This window comes from Drosophila subobscura, chromosome U (genome assembly GCF_008121235.1).
Source record: "Drosophila subobscura isolate 14011-0131.10 chromosome U, UCBerk_Dsub_1.0, whole genome shotgun sequence".
Lineage (NCBI taxonomy): Eukaryota > Metazoa > Arthropoda > Insecta > Diptera > Drosophilidae > Drosophila > Drosophila subobscura.
Genome location: NC_048534.1, coordinates 19,662,925 through 19,678,592, shown reverse-complemented (window position 1 = coordinate 19,678,592; position 15,668 = coordinate 19,662,925). Strand labels below are relative to the sequence as shown.

At 41.6% G+C, this 15,668-nt stretch overlaps 1 protein-coding gene across 2 annotated transcripts in view; it reads left to right on the top strand.

Moving 5' to 3' along the window:
- Positions 1-15,668, top strand: part of LOC117901150 (rap1 GTPase-activating protein 1) — a 97,132-nt gene that overhangs the window by 10,690 nt on the left and 70,774 nt on the right. The window contains exon 1 of one of the 2 annotated variants that reach the window (XM_034811799.1): positions 49-473. The exons of the other annotated variant lie outside the window; for it this stretch is intronic. Coding sequence (XP_034667690.1) covers positions 181-473 — 293 coding nt within the window. The 5' untranslated portion in view covers positions 49-180. Of the gene's footprint in view, positions 1-48; positions 474-15,668 lie in introns of those variants that run through there. 2 annotated transcript variants of the gene reach the window in all.

The following is a 15,668-nucleotide window of genomic DNA, read 5'->3' as shown; positions in this document are numbered from 1 at the left end:
AAAAGAAAAAACAAACAAATAAAAAACCCAAACCAAAAATACTTCCAAACCAAAAATCTAAAACCAAAATCATCATCACAAGAAATAACAACAAACCTTCAGTCAGTCAGTCAGTCAGTCAGTCAGTCATTCAGGAGTCAATCACAGGAGTCAATCGCAGCTGTCAAGCCCACATCAATCATGCTTAAGATACACATGCTCGAGCAGGTCGTCAACACGGAGAATGTCTGCGAGAATGCCCAGGAGCTATCACCCAAACGGAAAGTGCCACACGGCATTGCCACTGGCAGTGGCATGAGCATGTCTGGCATCGGTGGCAGTTCCTCCTCGAATGGCGGCAGCAGCGCCAAGAGCACACCAACAGTCTCGGCCACATCGTCGCCGCATCATCAGCCCACGCCACCGCAGCGGCACATACACGTGACGGGCGGCGGCAGTGGGAAGAGCGTCAGCCAGGGATCATCGCCAGCAGGGTAGGTGGAAAAATATCTATGATTAAAAAGGGAATGATCAGGGAACGATCAGCGAAAGCAATATCCAAGGCAATCCAACAAATATTTCCCCATTAATAGTCTAAATATTATTTCGATTTCTTGCCCCTTTTTTGTCACATTTCAAACACATTTTGGTAGCACATTTTCCACACGTATTTGCCCCATCCCCTTTCACACAGTAGCCGCTCTTTTCACACATCACGCTGTGCATTAACAATTTTCCCCCATTTAAACACACCTCAAAACGCCATCCACAACTCTCTCGAAAACACAAAGAAAATAACTAAATTTTGCGGTGAAATTTTGTTAACTGGGCAAATGGCCAATGGACAATGGGCCAAGCAATGCAACGCAATGCAGTGGCATGGCCATTGGGCAGCGGTTGATAATGGGGAAATGAAGGGTATGCCTGATGGACGATGCATTCATTATGACAACCACAGAGACCAAAGGAATGTGACAGCATGGAAATTGCATCAACAGACAGACAGACACACGAAAAAAGAGAGTGTTTTGTGGGGGAAAGCGGCAGCGAGTGTTGCTGCTCATCAAAAAGGCATCCATCATGCCACAGATTGTTGCAACAAACAGCGAAAGAGCGCTCGAAAGGCTGCTCAATTAGCCAAAATACCAGAAGTACATTTGGGGAAGCGAGTGTGGAAATTAATGGAGTTTTTTAAGCAGTTATTGCATGAATCTTTGCAGTGTTTAAAGATACTTTAAAAAATAGTTTGAAAGTGTTTCTAAAACTGTGATATTCCTCTCCTTTATCTCTATTTTCGCCCGACAAACAATCAAAGTCTGCAGCTGACATTATTCAGTCATCAGCATGCTCCAGCAGATACTTTTCTGCTTGTGTATCTTTTACTTAGTGCCACAAGTTTTCCAACAGCTTAAGCTTAGTTTTTGTGCAGCTCTTGATGGACAATTGGCCATAGAATTTCATTCATTGTTCAGTCGTAAGTTGCATAAGTTCCTAGGTAGCTGCAGCAGTTTTTCTTTGCTTTTCTTTGCTGTAGTTTTTTCACTCTATGTAGCTCACTCTTTTTCACTCTAAGTATCTGTATCCTCTTCTCCATCCCACTCCATCTTTCACCTGACTCTGTGTGAGTTGTTTTGTGCTTCATTCTGTGCTTCATTTAAATCTCTCAATGCAACAATTGAGCGTCTTTCAAGCTCATTTTACTCACTTTTCTTTTGGACTTCGTTCTTCTTTTGTTGGTCAGTTATCACACCCACACACCGCACACTTTCCTGGCATTTTCCTTGACATTTTCTTCATTGTTGTGTGTTTCTTTCACTTGTTATTTTCGCATTAGACTCTCGAGGTAATTGATATCTTGCGGATGGTTATGGCTTTCTGCCTGTGAGAGCGACACATCAAGGCAAAATGGAAAAACCCAAAGCAAAATTGTACGGAAAATAGAAACAATGCGATGTGGGCGTGGCCCTGGGCATAGTTTTGTTAATAATTATCTGTTGTGATGCATTGTCACAGGGGCTATGGATGGGTGTTTTCATTTTCTATGAACTTGACAATCAAAAGGGATTTTCCTCGGGGCTTTTCCTCTCTCTTTTGTAAACATAATTTTCCCAAAAAACATAAACACTTCCGTTGGCGCCCCCTTTCAATCCTTCTACAGTTTTTCTCTGAGTTTTCCCTCCGACTCTTGTTGTTGTCTATTTTTGACTTAATTACTTGAAGACTTTTGGGGGCTTAAGGCCCCGGTCCCTGTCGTTGGTTGTAGCCATTATTTATGCCACGCATTAGTCGCATGCCCCACACCGCTGCACTGCCTGCCTGTGCTGCTTGTGCCCCAACAATATTTGATTTATCTTGCTGCCGGTCTTCTGCTCTCATTATGCCACAAGCTGCATCTTCCGTGGTTCATCTCCATTTCGTTTCGTTCGCGTTCTACAGCTACGTGACCCCGAAACGCTGCCAAAAGGCGGCCAACACAGCGCGGCAGTTGTTAGCCCAGTTAGTTAGACACCCGACAGAAGGCTGTCTATCTCTTTTCCATACCACAACCAAATTGGAGTTATCTTTCGAGTTCTGTTTTCGGTTCTGTTCTAGCCATTTTTCCAGGCTAATTTCTATGCAAAGATTGAGCCAAATAACTGGACAAAAGCCAAAGTCAAACAACAATCATTATCTATTGCCATGGCAAAGCGGCGACTCTTGACCAGGCCAAAACCATTTATCACTTTCCAATTTTTTAAACATTTTTTGCTGCTTGTTTTTTTGTTTTGTTTGGTTTTTTTTGTGTTTTTTTTTCTGTGCTTGCCTTTAATTTTGGGGGGATAATTTGGCATGTCAGCGGCTTTAATATCGCAGCATGAGATGGTATCTTATCTGCTTTTGGGGTTTGTGTTCGTCTCCCTCTTTTTTTGGTGCTGTTTTGGCCCCCTTTTGGGCCAAATTTTGTAGCCACTTTTGAACCTATTTTTCAGAGATTTTTGTGGGTGGATTTTGGTGTATTGTGACAGTGCTGGGCTGAAATATTGAGCAAGGGACAGTAAACATTGGCAAAGTGCGGCTCTGACAATGACTTCTGACAATGACAGGGGTACCTTCTGGTCTCAAAAGTAGTTACACTGCCATCCAACATAATGATACAGGTACTCATAACTCTCAGCAGAAGCCCCTTCTGTAGTCTTGAGTACGTTTACAGTATTCTTGATCCTCTCTTGTGCATTCTCTCAATGTCACGCACTCACCGTCTCGCTGGAATCATCTCCACCGCACACACAAAAACAAAACCCATTGCAAGTGCCTGGCCTGGTCTCATACGCAAACGCATTAACGGTTGTTGTCCTGCAGCGCACGACCCAAAAACGCGCAGGTAGAAAGACGGAGAGAGAGCGCGAAACTATGAAAAATTGTTTGTGCAATTAGCATTTGTTTCAGCTTAACGGCTGATCTGACCGCGTGCGTGTGCTTGCACTCTTCGTTCTATTCTCTTTTGTTCTCTCTATAAGCAAATCAAATGTGAGTGCGTGAGCGAGCAAGTAGTGGAACTTCAGTTTGAAGACTAACACTGGCTTCCAGCAATATTATGACAAAATGCAAGTAGATCTTAAGCTCTCAACAGTGGCTTTCACTAACATTAGTGCAGATGTAACTTTAGCAACAAACTAAAGTAAGAATAACTAAAGTTGGCAGGGATTTAGTTGCTTTCACTGCAAAGTAGGTTATTGGATTGAAGGACTTGGCAGGACAAAAGGACTTGCACGTGACTTTTGAGGGAACTTCACTTTGGACTCACTCGACTCTGCTTATGCCACAACACGTTGCCTGAAGAAATAAGCCCCCGCACCGCTCTTCTCCCATGAATTATTGTACGTGATTCTTGGCTAAGAAACAGATAGAGCGAACCCGAAAAGGCTTCAATCTTGATAAAGTGGGGGAGACCAAACGCCCGAGGGGCAGCCAAAAAAAAACTTGTCATTGGGCCAAGTGCTTCGACAATTGCCAGCCCGAAAGACGTCGAATGCCAAGTTCACGATTGAATCTACGATTGGATCTACGATTGGAACTCAAAATTCGAACAGGAAACTATCTTATGGGGGGCGTCGGCGGCACAGATCAATCGCAGGCGAAGTCGCAGGCGAAGGCGAAGGCTTTGGCCCTGTAATCGCTCTAAATTTTGTATAATTTATTACCGCACTCGAGTGACAGGCAGCTCTCTGGGGCACACGAGTGGGTGCCCCAACCCCATGCGAGGTTCAAAGATGCTGACAAACAATTAAATTAATGTCAGGCCAGGCAAAAATGCCCCAGGGAAAATCAATAAAAAAAGAAAAAAAGAAAGAGCACAAGCGAAAGAGCAACCTTTGGGGTGGGGTGGGGTGTGGTGTGGCATGATTTTCCATGCCACTGAACTGTGTCTGCGAGTCTGGGAGTCTCGAAGTCTGCTTTGATGGCTCCACTAATTGGGCGAAACTTCAGAGGCAAACGAAACGCGTTGGTTCCATTTCGGTTGGTTCTACGGTTAAGAGGTGAGAGATGGCAGCTGAGAGATCTCTGTGTCCCTTCGCTCTTCACTCTTTGATTTCTCAGCGAGATGCTAATTTATGCCCCCAGACACAAAACTGATGTAACTTTTGTTTTCTATTTGCTCCACACAAAAGTCACCTTTGTTTTCGCAGTAAATAAAAGAAAAATCCATTCATTGTCTGCCTCTGGGCGCTGGCTGTTTCCTTATGACTTATGCATGAGACACAGGGCCCAGAGAGTCAGTGGTTTTTTGTTGGAAGTTTGTTGGGTTTGTGGCACATCCATCCAACCCATTTTGATACTGTCTAACATCGTTTCGAGCAATTAGCCAGATTGAAAGATACGAATACAGATTGATTGCTTGATGGAATGGCAGGCTGGCAGTCAAAAGAATAATTTCTGAAGGTGTGCAAAAGCCCAAAAGATGAAAAAATGGGCCATGATTTTGATTGGTTTGAACGTGAAACATGAAGAGAATAGAAGAGAAGTTAATTGGGGATGGGTGTTAGTTTTAGATTAAAGATATACTAATTTTGGAAAGTAAATAAAGGTTTTTTTAGGCTTTTCTTGAAGTGCGTGAATCTGAATATCGCAATAAAATGCATATATGTAAATGGGAATTTTATATTTAAATAAAAGGAAATAAAAGTTTTTGGTAATTCTTGAGCTTAATTTTTAAAGAATATTTTGGATACGTTTTGAGACCACTTAATACAATTTTAAATTTCCTAAATAAATAAAAATTAAACACAAATTTAAAGCATTCCCATTTGCCTTTAAATATTCCTGTTTTTCAATAACTTTTCCACTCTCTGGTCATAACAGTCCAACTCCTCCAACCACTAATTAGAACAGTTTCCAGGAAAACGCAATAAAAATCCTGTTAAACTTACAAAAATTCATTGGCACTTAAAATCGTAATCGCAAATATAAATCAGAGCTATAAAAATAGCAAGAAAAATCATAAAAGAAATGTGTGTGAAAATCAGCGGAAAAATGTGTTGGCCAACCGACTGCTCATCCAATTTTCCCGCTAATGAAGTGGAAAAAGCTAAAGATGAAAATGAAGAAAACTTAATGGGCAAACCAACGGCAAAAGACAGGGACAGAGACACAGAGCCGAGCCAGTGCAGTGCTTTTTGTATCTGTTTTGTGGCAGAAGATGCATCTAACAGATAGATGCATATCGGACGTCATTGGGTGGCTGGCGGGCTGGCTGGCGGGCTGCTTCACTCGTAACCCAATTATGAGACGCAGCTTCCCCCTCACACTCCTTTTTAGCTTTTCCCCCATGGGGAGCTCCTCCAACAAATTGCCAAGAAAAACACTTTTGAACAACAAGTCTTGGCAGTGCATAGCCGAGAAAAAAAGAAGGGGCTCAACGTCTCCGGGCCTGAAATCTTTATGAATTATTAATTGGAAATTGTAAGCCCAGACAAAAGATGCAGCGGGGTGGTGGGCTATTGGCGGGGTGGAGTGGCAATGACAAAGTTATAAAAGTTAAAATCACTTGGAGCAAACTTTTACATTTTGCGGTGGCTCCAAACAGCCAGACTGTTGCTGCTGCGGTCGCTTCTGCCGTTGTTTGATGGATGCAAATATCAAATTGATGTGACAGACAATTTTCATAAATGGGTGAAGACTCGAAGAAGAGTGGAGAAGGGTATGGAGAAGATATTTGATGGCTGTTTATACTCTTAAAGTGAGAGTTTTTACTATGGCAGCTGCCTTGGGGAAAAAGTTATTTGATTTGCAGGAAACTTTGTAAGTTAAGGAATTACTTTGATAGAGATAAAAGCTATAGGAAATTGTATGGAATTTTTTATAATGTGAAATAATTTTAAGGATTTATCTAAAGTACCTTCAAAAAGTCCCTTTAAGACACAGTTACCAATGCTCCAAAATAATTCATTAAATCATAGATTCTTTCTACTTTTAAAGTTTAATCTTTGGACCAATATAACACTCGTAATACTCCCCCCTGAAAGTGTATAATAGCCTCAAAAACAACACAAAGTCGAGTGCGAGTGTTTGGTGGTTTTGTCATTGTACTCTTGGTAGATTGTTGGGGGGGGGGGGCACAAGTGTAATCGCACCCCCTGTCATGGCATGGGAAATAATGGAAAAGTTCACTTCATGGCATAGAAAAGTTCTCTCGCCACAGAAAGAAAAGTTCAGACATATTCCCCAAAATGAGGTTGAGACCCCGAAAAAGCCGAAAAACGACACACAGCTGAGCAAAGAGTCAGACCATTAAGTCGTAGCTGGAAAGATGGAAAGCATTTCAAACCATCAGCGCGACTCCAAAAACTGAATGCTGCAAGGCAGAAAGAAATAAGCGTACAAGTTAATTACATTTGTGGCAACAAAAAGTGGCAGCAGCGGCAGTGGCAGAACGTTGTATTTATGGTGATACAATATACGAGTCTACTACGTAAAACGTTTACATGAAAAATATCAGTCAGTGGGTCAAACAAAAGCCAGGCAGCCGCGCGACTGGCCCCGTGCCCCTCCGCCACTTGAAACGTTTTTGGCATGCGTTTTGTCGATTGTCGTTGTTGTTGTTGTTGCATGTTGAATAATTGTTGTTGTTGTTGAGTTGTTGAATTGTTGTAGTGCTTGGACTTTGTTGTTGGCAGAACTGGCAGCAGACCAAAAATAGTTTGTGGCAGTTGATTGAGCGGCGGCACCACCACCATCACCACCAAGACTTCAAGCCCGTTCCAATGTTGAGCCAAACACTCGAGGACAGCAAACTAGCAGCGGCCTCAACCGGTTTGTGCGTCTACGTGTGTGGCTGCTGCCAAATGAGCGACAGTTAAATTGATTAGCGAGCATTAAGCGTGGAATTTGGATGGGGCTAAGCGCAGAATAGAAACAAAAGAAAGTCACAAGTTCGGCCAAGTTCATTGTGGCAGATACGCCCTGAAGATGGAGCTCTCTGGAGACGCCAACAGGCGGAACGGTGAGCGCATAATGAAGGTCATCGCATCGCACACAAAAATTATGCAATTTGTGAATGAAAAAGCTGCGATAAATGATGAATGGAAATGGTTTGTCCAAAAAGAAAGAGAAGCCTTTGCCATTGTTTGAAAGTTGTTCAATCGTTTTGGGGGTTCACGTAACCCACATGATTCGAACATAATTTGTCAAAGAAATAAATAAGCCGCAGGGGATATATGAGAAATATTTGATATTTGATTGGAAAAAGCTTAAGGAAAATTGTTGTGGAACGACTATCGTAGCTACTGCTTTTTCGACTTTTTTAGGCACCTCCCGTCCAAGCAGCAGAGGGGCACTGCCGCATTACGAACTCTAGACCATAATTGTATGCCCTGTAGATAAGTTTCTTTTATCTAAAATGCTACTAAAACCATTCAAACTTTACTATAACATTGCAGATAGTTAGAACTAAACATGAACCTTCCCCAATCTCTATAAATACCCACCAAAATGCTGTCAAGTGTTGTCATTAAATAGTTTACACCACCAAATTGATGCATGAGGCCGAAAATAGGTTTACGAGCAATTCAGTTTTCAGTTCAAATCGATTTGTAACCTGCGCTGCGCCAATTACCATTACACCGATTCGTGTTCGCTCACAATTTACACCTTGGCAACGCCAGCGCCGAAAAACCGAAGGCGAAGGTGCCACATTTCGTGCCACATGCAAACGCCCCAAAACCATCTATCCAACAACTAACTTTCGATTTCAATGGAAACTTTAGAGCAAAACTTGAGACTCGCAGGAATCGTAGCTGCAAAATTCTTTTTGTGGGCACAATTAAATGCTCGAATTGGCCTGGGGCTGGTTGATTTGGCTAAGACGGGGCGCTGTTGCTGCTTTTGGCCACTCGTCATGAGACGCTCAGGAGAGACGAGTTGCTTTTAATTGGAGAGACGCTAATTAACCCGCAATTAAAATCGAAAAGTAATTCTGAATTCGATTCGCAATTAAATGAAATACGAAATAAATGGGCTTTCAAATTCACTTTCGATTAAGGCCGGTCTATAGCCTCACCCCACACCTCATACTCCTCCTCCTGCTTTGGGCCATGTCTCTGTTTGTTGGCTAATTACGTGTCTGTCTTGTTGCTGTCTCTTTCAATTTTCGTCTTGGGCCATTTTCGTGTGCGGTGTTGCCCGCTGCCTGCATTCATTTGTCGGCCATAAAAGTCGCCGTCGTCAAAACACCAAAAAGTATTTACTCCACGGCTCCAAAGTTGTTTTTACCATAATTTGTCCCACTGCTCCCCTTAGATCGCCTTCCCTATATCGATGTACATATCTCTAGAGACATTCGACTTCTCGTTCTCTCTTTATTTTTATTTTTTGCGGACAAATGTAAAGCTGCTGGAGCGGGGAAGCAGAGACGGCGGCTGCTGTGGGCGTGTGGGTGGTGTGTTGTATGCTGATTTGCTGAGAGAGCAACAAGTATTGTAAATCGTTTGCGCATTACAGATGACGTCAATCTCGAAAACAAGTTGGAATGAATATTAATAGGGTATTAGAGCGACTAACAGGGATGCTACGTAATTGATGGAAGATGTGGAGAAGGAACTAAGAAAAGTTTAGAGGGAAAAACACTGACAATTGGGATAACAATGATAGGATCGTGATTAATTTTGGTATATAAGTTCCAAATCTTCCAAACTTCCGAAAGTAGAAGTCATGAAAAGTATTGTGAATTTGGTTACTAAAATCAAAGTTTCCATAAGAAGAGCTAAACAAATATACAGAAAATGTTAATTTATTGTATTTACAAATAACTAATCTCACCGAAACCCTCATACCCTCTTTTTCCACACCCAAAGGGTATCAACATTATACTTATAAATATAAATAAATATTGGAAATTCAAATCGGACGACTGCCGAGGGAGCTTTTCGAGATTATCAAAGAGAGCAAGTGTGAAGGATAAAATGAGGAGTGGAATCGCTGCGAAAAGGGGATAAAGAGGGAGTGAAGTCCAGGGAAGAAGTCAGACGACGTGGAAGCCAAATGAAGTCAGTGACGAAGAGGGGAGCGCGCAGTAAAAAGGTGTTGAATGGGATTATCGCAGCGATGGATACAGAGGGGGGAACGGTTGCTCTCCACCTCTCATTTGGTTTGGGGAGATCATCGCGCATTTCGTATGCTATTATTGTAACGCTTGCGACTGATGCTGCTGCTGCCCTGCGGTTGCATTTCGAATTCAAACGAGTCGCAGGAGGCGCCGAAAGCTCATCAGCAATTCAATTGCCTCGAGGGGACCAGAACATGCCGCATGCCACGCCCCCTCCTCTATACATGCCATTTTGTGTGCATCTTCAGTACGATTATCTTTTTGTTTACCTTGGGGACGGCGTTCTGCTTCCTGCTGCGAGTTTTCTCGCTCTCCTTTTAAAGCATTCATTCTCGATCTTTAAGCAGATGCCAAAAATCTCTGTTATCTCCGGTTCTCCATCTGGGAATCTCTCTTGGGGTTCATGCAGCCTAATAGGCGTTGTCTGTCGTACACCCAACAGAATAATCATCATGGCACCATGATGATGATGTGAGAAATGTCTTTAAAATTGTGCAATGACAACCACAAACAATGTGGTCGCGGACACACACCAGAGAGAAGAGAAACCTCCCACCATTAGCGGGCATTTGGGTTCTAGTTTCTGTTGTCTGCCATGAACAGTGGAGCGAAGTGTGCAATAGTGTGGATTAAAAATCTTAGAATAGAGAGTGAACAGTGGACAGGAGATGGTGGTTAAGATTTGTGAGTACAAATGACAAAAGAAAGAAATGTTCCGATTAAATACTTGTCTTGATATTTTCCCATGCGATCCATTGTCCATCAGTTCCTGCTTCTGCATTTTTATTGCTTTGCAGCCTCAAACGCGATAAGCGATGCGCAGAGAGACGCAAAAATATTTCGTGAACCGCAATTTGTTATGCTCCCTCTCACTCTCACTCCCACTCTCGATCGTGACAGCATTACAATCCATGCCATTGCTCTCTCAGCGATTCCGTCTACCTGCCCACCCTCACAGCAGCAAAAGCAACGGATGAAATGACACTCTCTCGTGCGCTTGGACAACAACAGATGAAATGACACTCTCCCTTGAGCTTGGACTGCAGCAGCAACAACAACACATGAAACGGCACTCTCTCTAGCTGTTGGACCACGCGCTCTCTCAGCATATAAATACGGTACCCTTGCTTAACTGCGTAGTTTCTGGGTTTTGGTTTTAATTTGCTTATTGCTAAGCTGGTCCAATTAACCCTTTCAAACCAATTGCGGAGCAACAGTTCGAAGCGTTTAAAAGTTTCCGTGGAAACGCTGTTGCTCCTCGTTGTCAAAGACACTTGGCCCCAATGTCACCAAAAAGTGTGGGCTCCCTTTGGAATCGTCTTTCCATTATGAGTATTCCAAACACACACATTTACACACGGGTACCATACATTTTGTGTGCTTTTCGCTAAAGTTCGGAAGTTATTGCTACATTGTAGATTTTGTAGCATTTTGTGAACAAAATGTATGGATGGCACCCAGAGAGATGGAGAGGAGAAAGATACATGATATGGACTTTTGTCGACGACATATTTATGACTTTGTGCGCCCTTTACGTACCCCCTCGACAGCTTTCCGAACAAACTTTGTGGCATGGAATGGACCGGCAGAGTGGTTAGAGTGTTTTTGGGGCAACCAACTCCAAAAGTGCAACTATGAAATATATTTTGGCAGCGGCCGAGTAGCAGAAACGGAGATTATTACATGATGGCCAAAAATATAATTTCCACACAAGGAAAAACTTTGCGGTTGTCTGGCGTTGGCCTGCCGGCGGTTATGTGGGGGAAAACGCCTCAAGAATTATGAAAAATGTGTTGCAAAAAAAAAGAAATAGAGAGCAAAGTTTTTTTTACAGCTGCAGAGAAATGAAAATGGCGTGCGGCACGAAAATGTGCAAAAAAATGTAAAACAAAAATGTGAAAAAATATGCGAGCAAAAAAGACGAAAACGATTCGAAACTTGAGTCGGCAGGTCTTCTATGCTGGGTATAATAATCTGAGGCAAATTCTTAAAGTCGCTGAGAAGTAGTCGCCAAGTGGGAAGAACAGATAGACAGACAGGCTGATCCAAAATAAATATATGTATGTATATTTTATGTCTAGCTCCACATTCACCTAAACGAAACTAATATACCCCTTTTGCTCCTTGAGAACCAAGCACGAAAAAAATAAAAACTAAAGCCAGCTGGCAGCCTGGGGTTAAATTTGGTGGCAGGCGAGACAACGCCTGAAAATTGTCTGACCAACGGTGAAGTGGTGTAAGAGTGGAGAGGGAGAACCGGCAGAGAGAGAGAGAGAGAGAGAGAGTGCAACAAACGTACAAGTGTCCGACTGTTTGTCTGTCGTGTCTGACTGTCTGGCGGTGGGGCGAGCGCTTTTGGCTGCCACTGTGTTTTGCGCTCCATTCCTGCATTGTTTACGGGATGTTGTTGCCTCACTCCATTCCTCTCGCCGGCTTCTCTATCTCTTTACTTTTTCGCTCTTTTGTGCTCTCATTTCTTCTATTTCTTTTTAGGCTTTTCACATTTTTATTTTAAATTTTTTTTTCGTACCGTGTAATGCAGTGAACACAGGGGTATATAAATTTGTTTAATATTTAGTGACATACAAAAATCACTGCTGCATGAGGCGTCATACCCTAGTTCCCCATACAATTAAATGGTAAAAAACTCTAAAGAGTTCCTAGATCAAGAATCTATCTTCTCCAATTAAAGGGTACCTTTCCGTTCCATATTTTTGTTGAACTTCCAGCTCCCTTCCATCCTTTACAAGGCACGCCATACAGCTGCACATATTTTTCTGTAGACCCCTGTGTAAACGGTACAACTTTAATTGCTTTACAAGCTGCCGGCGCATCGGTATTAAAATTAAAGTGAAATATATTCGTAGCAGTTATTTTTCCCGTATTTTCTTTCTTCATTTTTCCTATTTTGGAGGAGGCTATTAATCGCCTGACCTGAACATAACACAGCAACCAGAACAGCATTGAACCGAATTTGGGTTGAAACATTATTTATGCGCATTTTTATGCGTATTTTCTCTGTCGAATTTGTCAACTGCAGCAACGGCAGCAAAAAAGGAACAAAACGAAATGAAAATTGCATTTTTCGATAGGATTTTCAATGCAGGCTCCACAGGCGGACAGTCGATTAAAAGAACGAAATGAATAAAAACAATGCCAAAGCAATTAAAATGCAGTTTGGCAATCAACAAAAAAAAAAACAAAAAGAGAAGCCTACCCGCTGGGCATGGCATGGTTGAGTGGCTGCTGGAGAAGATTGTGGATGTTCTGGTTTGTGGATCATACGTGGTGCCAGTGGGGCATAAGGTTAGTCATCAATTCTCGATAAATCTTCCTTTTAAAAGTTTGATTTGTGGGTCAGTTAGTCATGATAACCCGCAGCTCTGAGAAATGCAATGAGTGGACTTTTTATTTTAGTTTGGGTTTTTCTTTCTTGAGGTTTAGGCAGTGATTTAATGTCCGCCCTATGGCTCATTTGTAGGACCTTTAACCGCTTCAATAACACTCGAAAGCTGCCACACAGATTGCCACTTAGCACCTGATAAAAAACCAATTGAGAGTGGCCCCCACGCCACTCCACTTCACTCTCGTAATTCCATTCCAAATTCGATGGATGGATGGATGAATGGATGGTTGAATGGTTTGCTGAATGTGTGGTTTTATTTTTCGTATGCACCCTCTAATTTATGTATCGGACAACAGCACCGGTCCTCGACCGACGAGCGCGTATGCAATTTGCTCGCTAATTGGCAAACACTTGCACTGCCACACAGCCACACAGCCGCACAGCCACTGCGATATTTATGGTTGGTTATTAACTGGAGGTGAAACTGATTTGGGGAGACACCAAGTGGATAACCCCCACCACCACTCCGTGCACCACTCCACGCTGCCATGCTCCAGTCTGCAGTGCTCAAAAAAACACGTGGCCATTAATCAGTGCGAAAATCGCCGCTGGCTGCCACAGACCCACTTTGCGAAATAAATAAGCCGCCAAAAATTGGCCGTCTGTCACATTAAGAGTTTTGTAGGGGGGTTGCGAGAGAGGTGCGAGTGAAAAATGCGCTGGGACCGCCGACAGCCGCTTGTCAAACGGGGGCAATGTTGCACATGCAAATTAGACATAAATCACTGCATTTTAACACCCAACTCACTTTCGTTTTCCCACTTGTGCACCCGAAGCAGTCACAATGGCTGGAAGGGCCACAAAGCTATTAAGATTGATCTGCCAGTTAAATGATCTTCGGAAAGGAAACTAATTCAAGTGTGGCTAAAACTAATCTAAAGTTATGGAGTGTGAAAGAATGGTAAATTGATTGAAAACGAAAGGATAAAGGCAGCTTGAAAAAATAATAAAAAAAACTATAAAATAATCAAAGTATCTCCGGAAAATCAAAGCTAAATATTCTGTCCAGAAAAGAGTCTCTAACTTAAGCTGTAACTAAGAATGGAAGCCGAAAAACAGCCTTAAGAACAACCAAACAATTAATTTTAAAATATTTTCTAATCAATTTTTTTCAACAATTTTTACATATAGCCAAAATAAGTGTGTCAATGTCCATTTGTAATACGTAAAACAGAAAATGTAAATGTACGAAAATAATTTTGATTAATTTCTTTTGAAATTTGAACGTGATTTTTCAGTCTTTCGTTGAAATTGTTTTGAAAGAAAATAAAAGAATTTGAAATTGTAGGCAGGGAAACAGCTTCAAAATCTAAATTCCAATGTCCAAAAATACAAATATATCTAAAGATTATAAAGAGTACATAATATTTGTATTCAAATTTATGGAACCTGCACCCCAGAACTCCCTCCCAGCACCTACTCCTAAAACTCTAATTAAATCTCTCCAAAATGAAACATAAATTTAGCAGCAAACAAGCCTTAAATCAGCACAGTCTACCACACACATTTATCAAGCAACCACCTACCAGTGCACAACTCTGCTGTTCTTTATTTATTCGTGCGTACAGTGGGAATATCTGTTAATTATATAAGCAAATTCACACACGTCCCCCCACACTCTGACCAGCACCCGGAGCTGGCAATCATCTCTCATGGATAAATAAACCAGCAAGCACACACACAAAAAGTATTTGGACATAATGAAAAATGTCATATCTGGTTGAGTAAACAAAACAGAAAATATCTTTTCGCCTGACCGACAAAAACATGGCAGAAATTTGTGAGGTCCATTTGGGTGGGTCAGAAAGTTGAATAAATAAATTTAATTATATGCAAACTACAGGCAACAACATCATAAAACTAAAACTAATAGAAAACAAAAACGATTTGCCACAACTTGTTCATAATTTAGGCGATAAATCTTTAAATACACAACACAGAACTTTGAGCACATCGATGGGAGGTTGGTGGGGCAGGGACAGTGGCTGGAGGCTCCCAAAAGTCTGAAATTGAATTACGCATCCAATCCCTCCTTCATATTCCATCTGTCTGGCCAGACACGCAGTCGACTGTTGGCTGTTGGTCCAAGGGGAAATTATGGAGTCCAACTTATGGAAATTATCGTGACCAGACGGAGGTTGCTGTGGAGAGGAGCGCTGTCGGGTACGTTTGAGATGGAAAAGTGCTGGAAAAGAAGGAATGTAGAGACTGGATATAAAGTCAATGAAGTTCTGAATAAAATATAAGAATTAAAGGATCATTTTATGGACAAAAAGGGTACACCTGCCTCTTCTTGATGGCTACAATAAAATTCTGCTAATCACATTAGACATATAAATATTTTCCTGGAATTCTACCCTTTCTGAAAATTGTTTCTCTGAGGAAGAATTGCCTGCTGATAATTTGTTTTATATTTTTTATTATTTACATTTTCTCTAACACATTTACTGAATGGATCTCCCTGGAAACAAAATCTCTAGTCCATAAATCTGCACCCCATAAATTAAATGACCGAAATTTAACTTAAATAATATTGTAAAATGTTAATGCTTACAGCAATCAAAACCCATTAGTGGCAATCATTCCATTTATGGATGGGTATTGTAACATTTAACAAATTTAAATCATTAGCAAAATGAAAACAACAATAAAAAAACTATAACAAACTTTGTTTTCATGCAATTTTTAATTTGTTGTTTTATT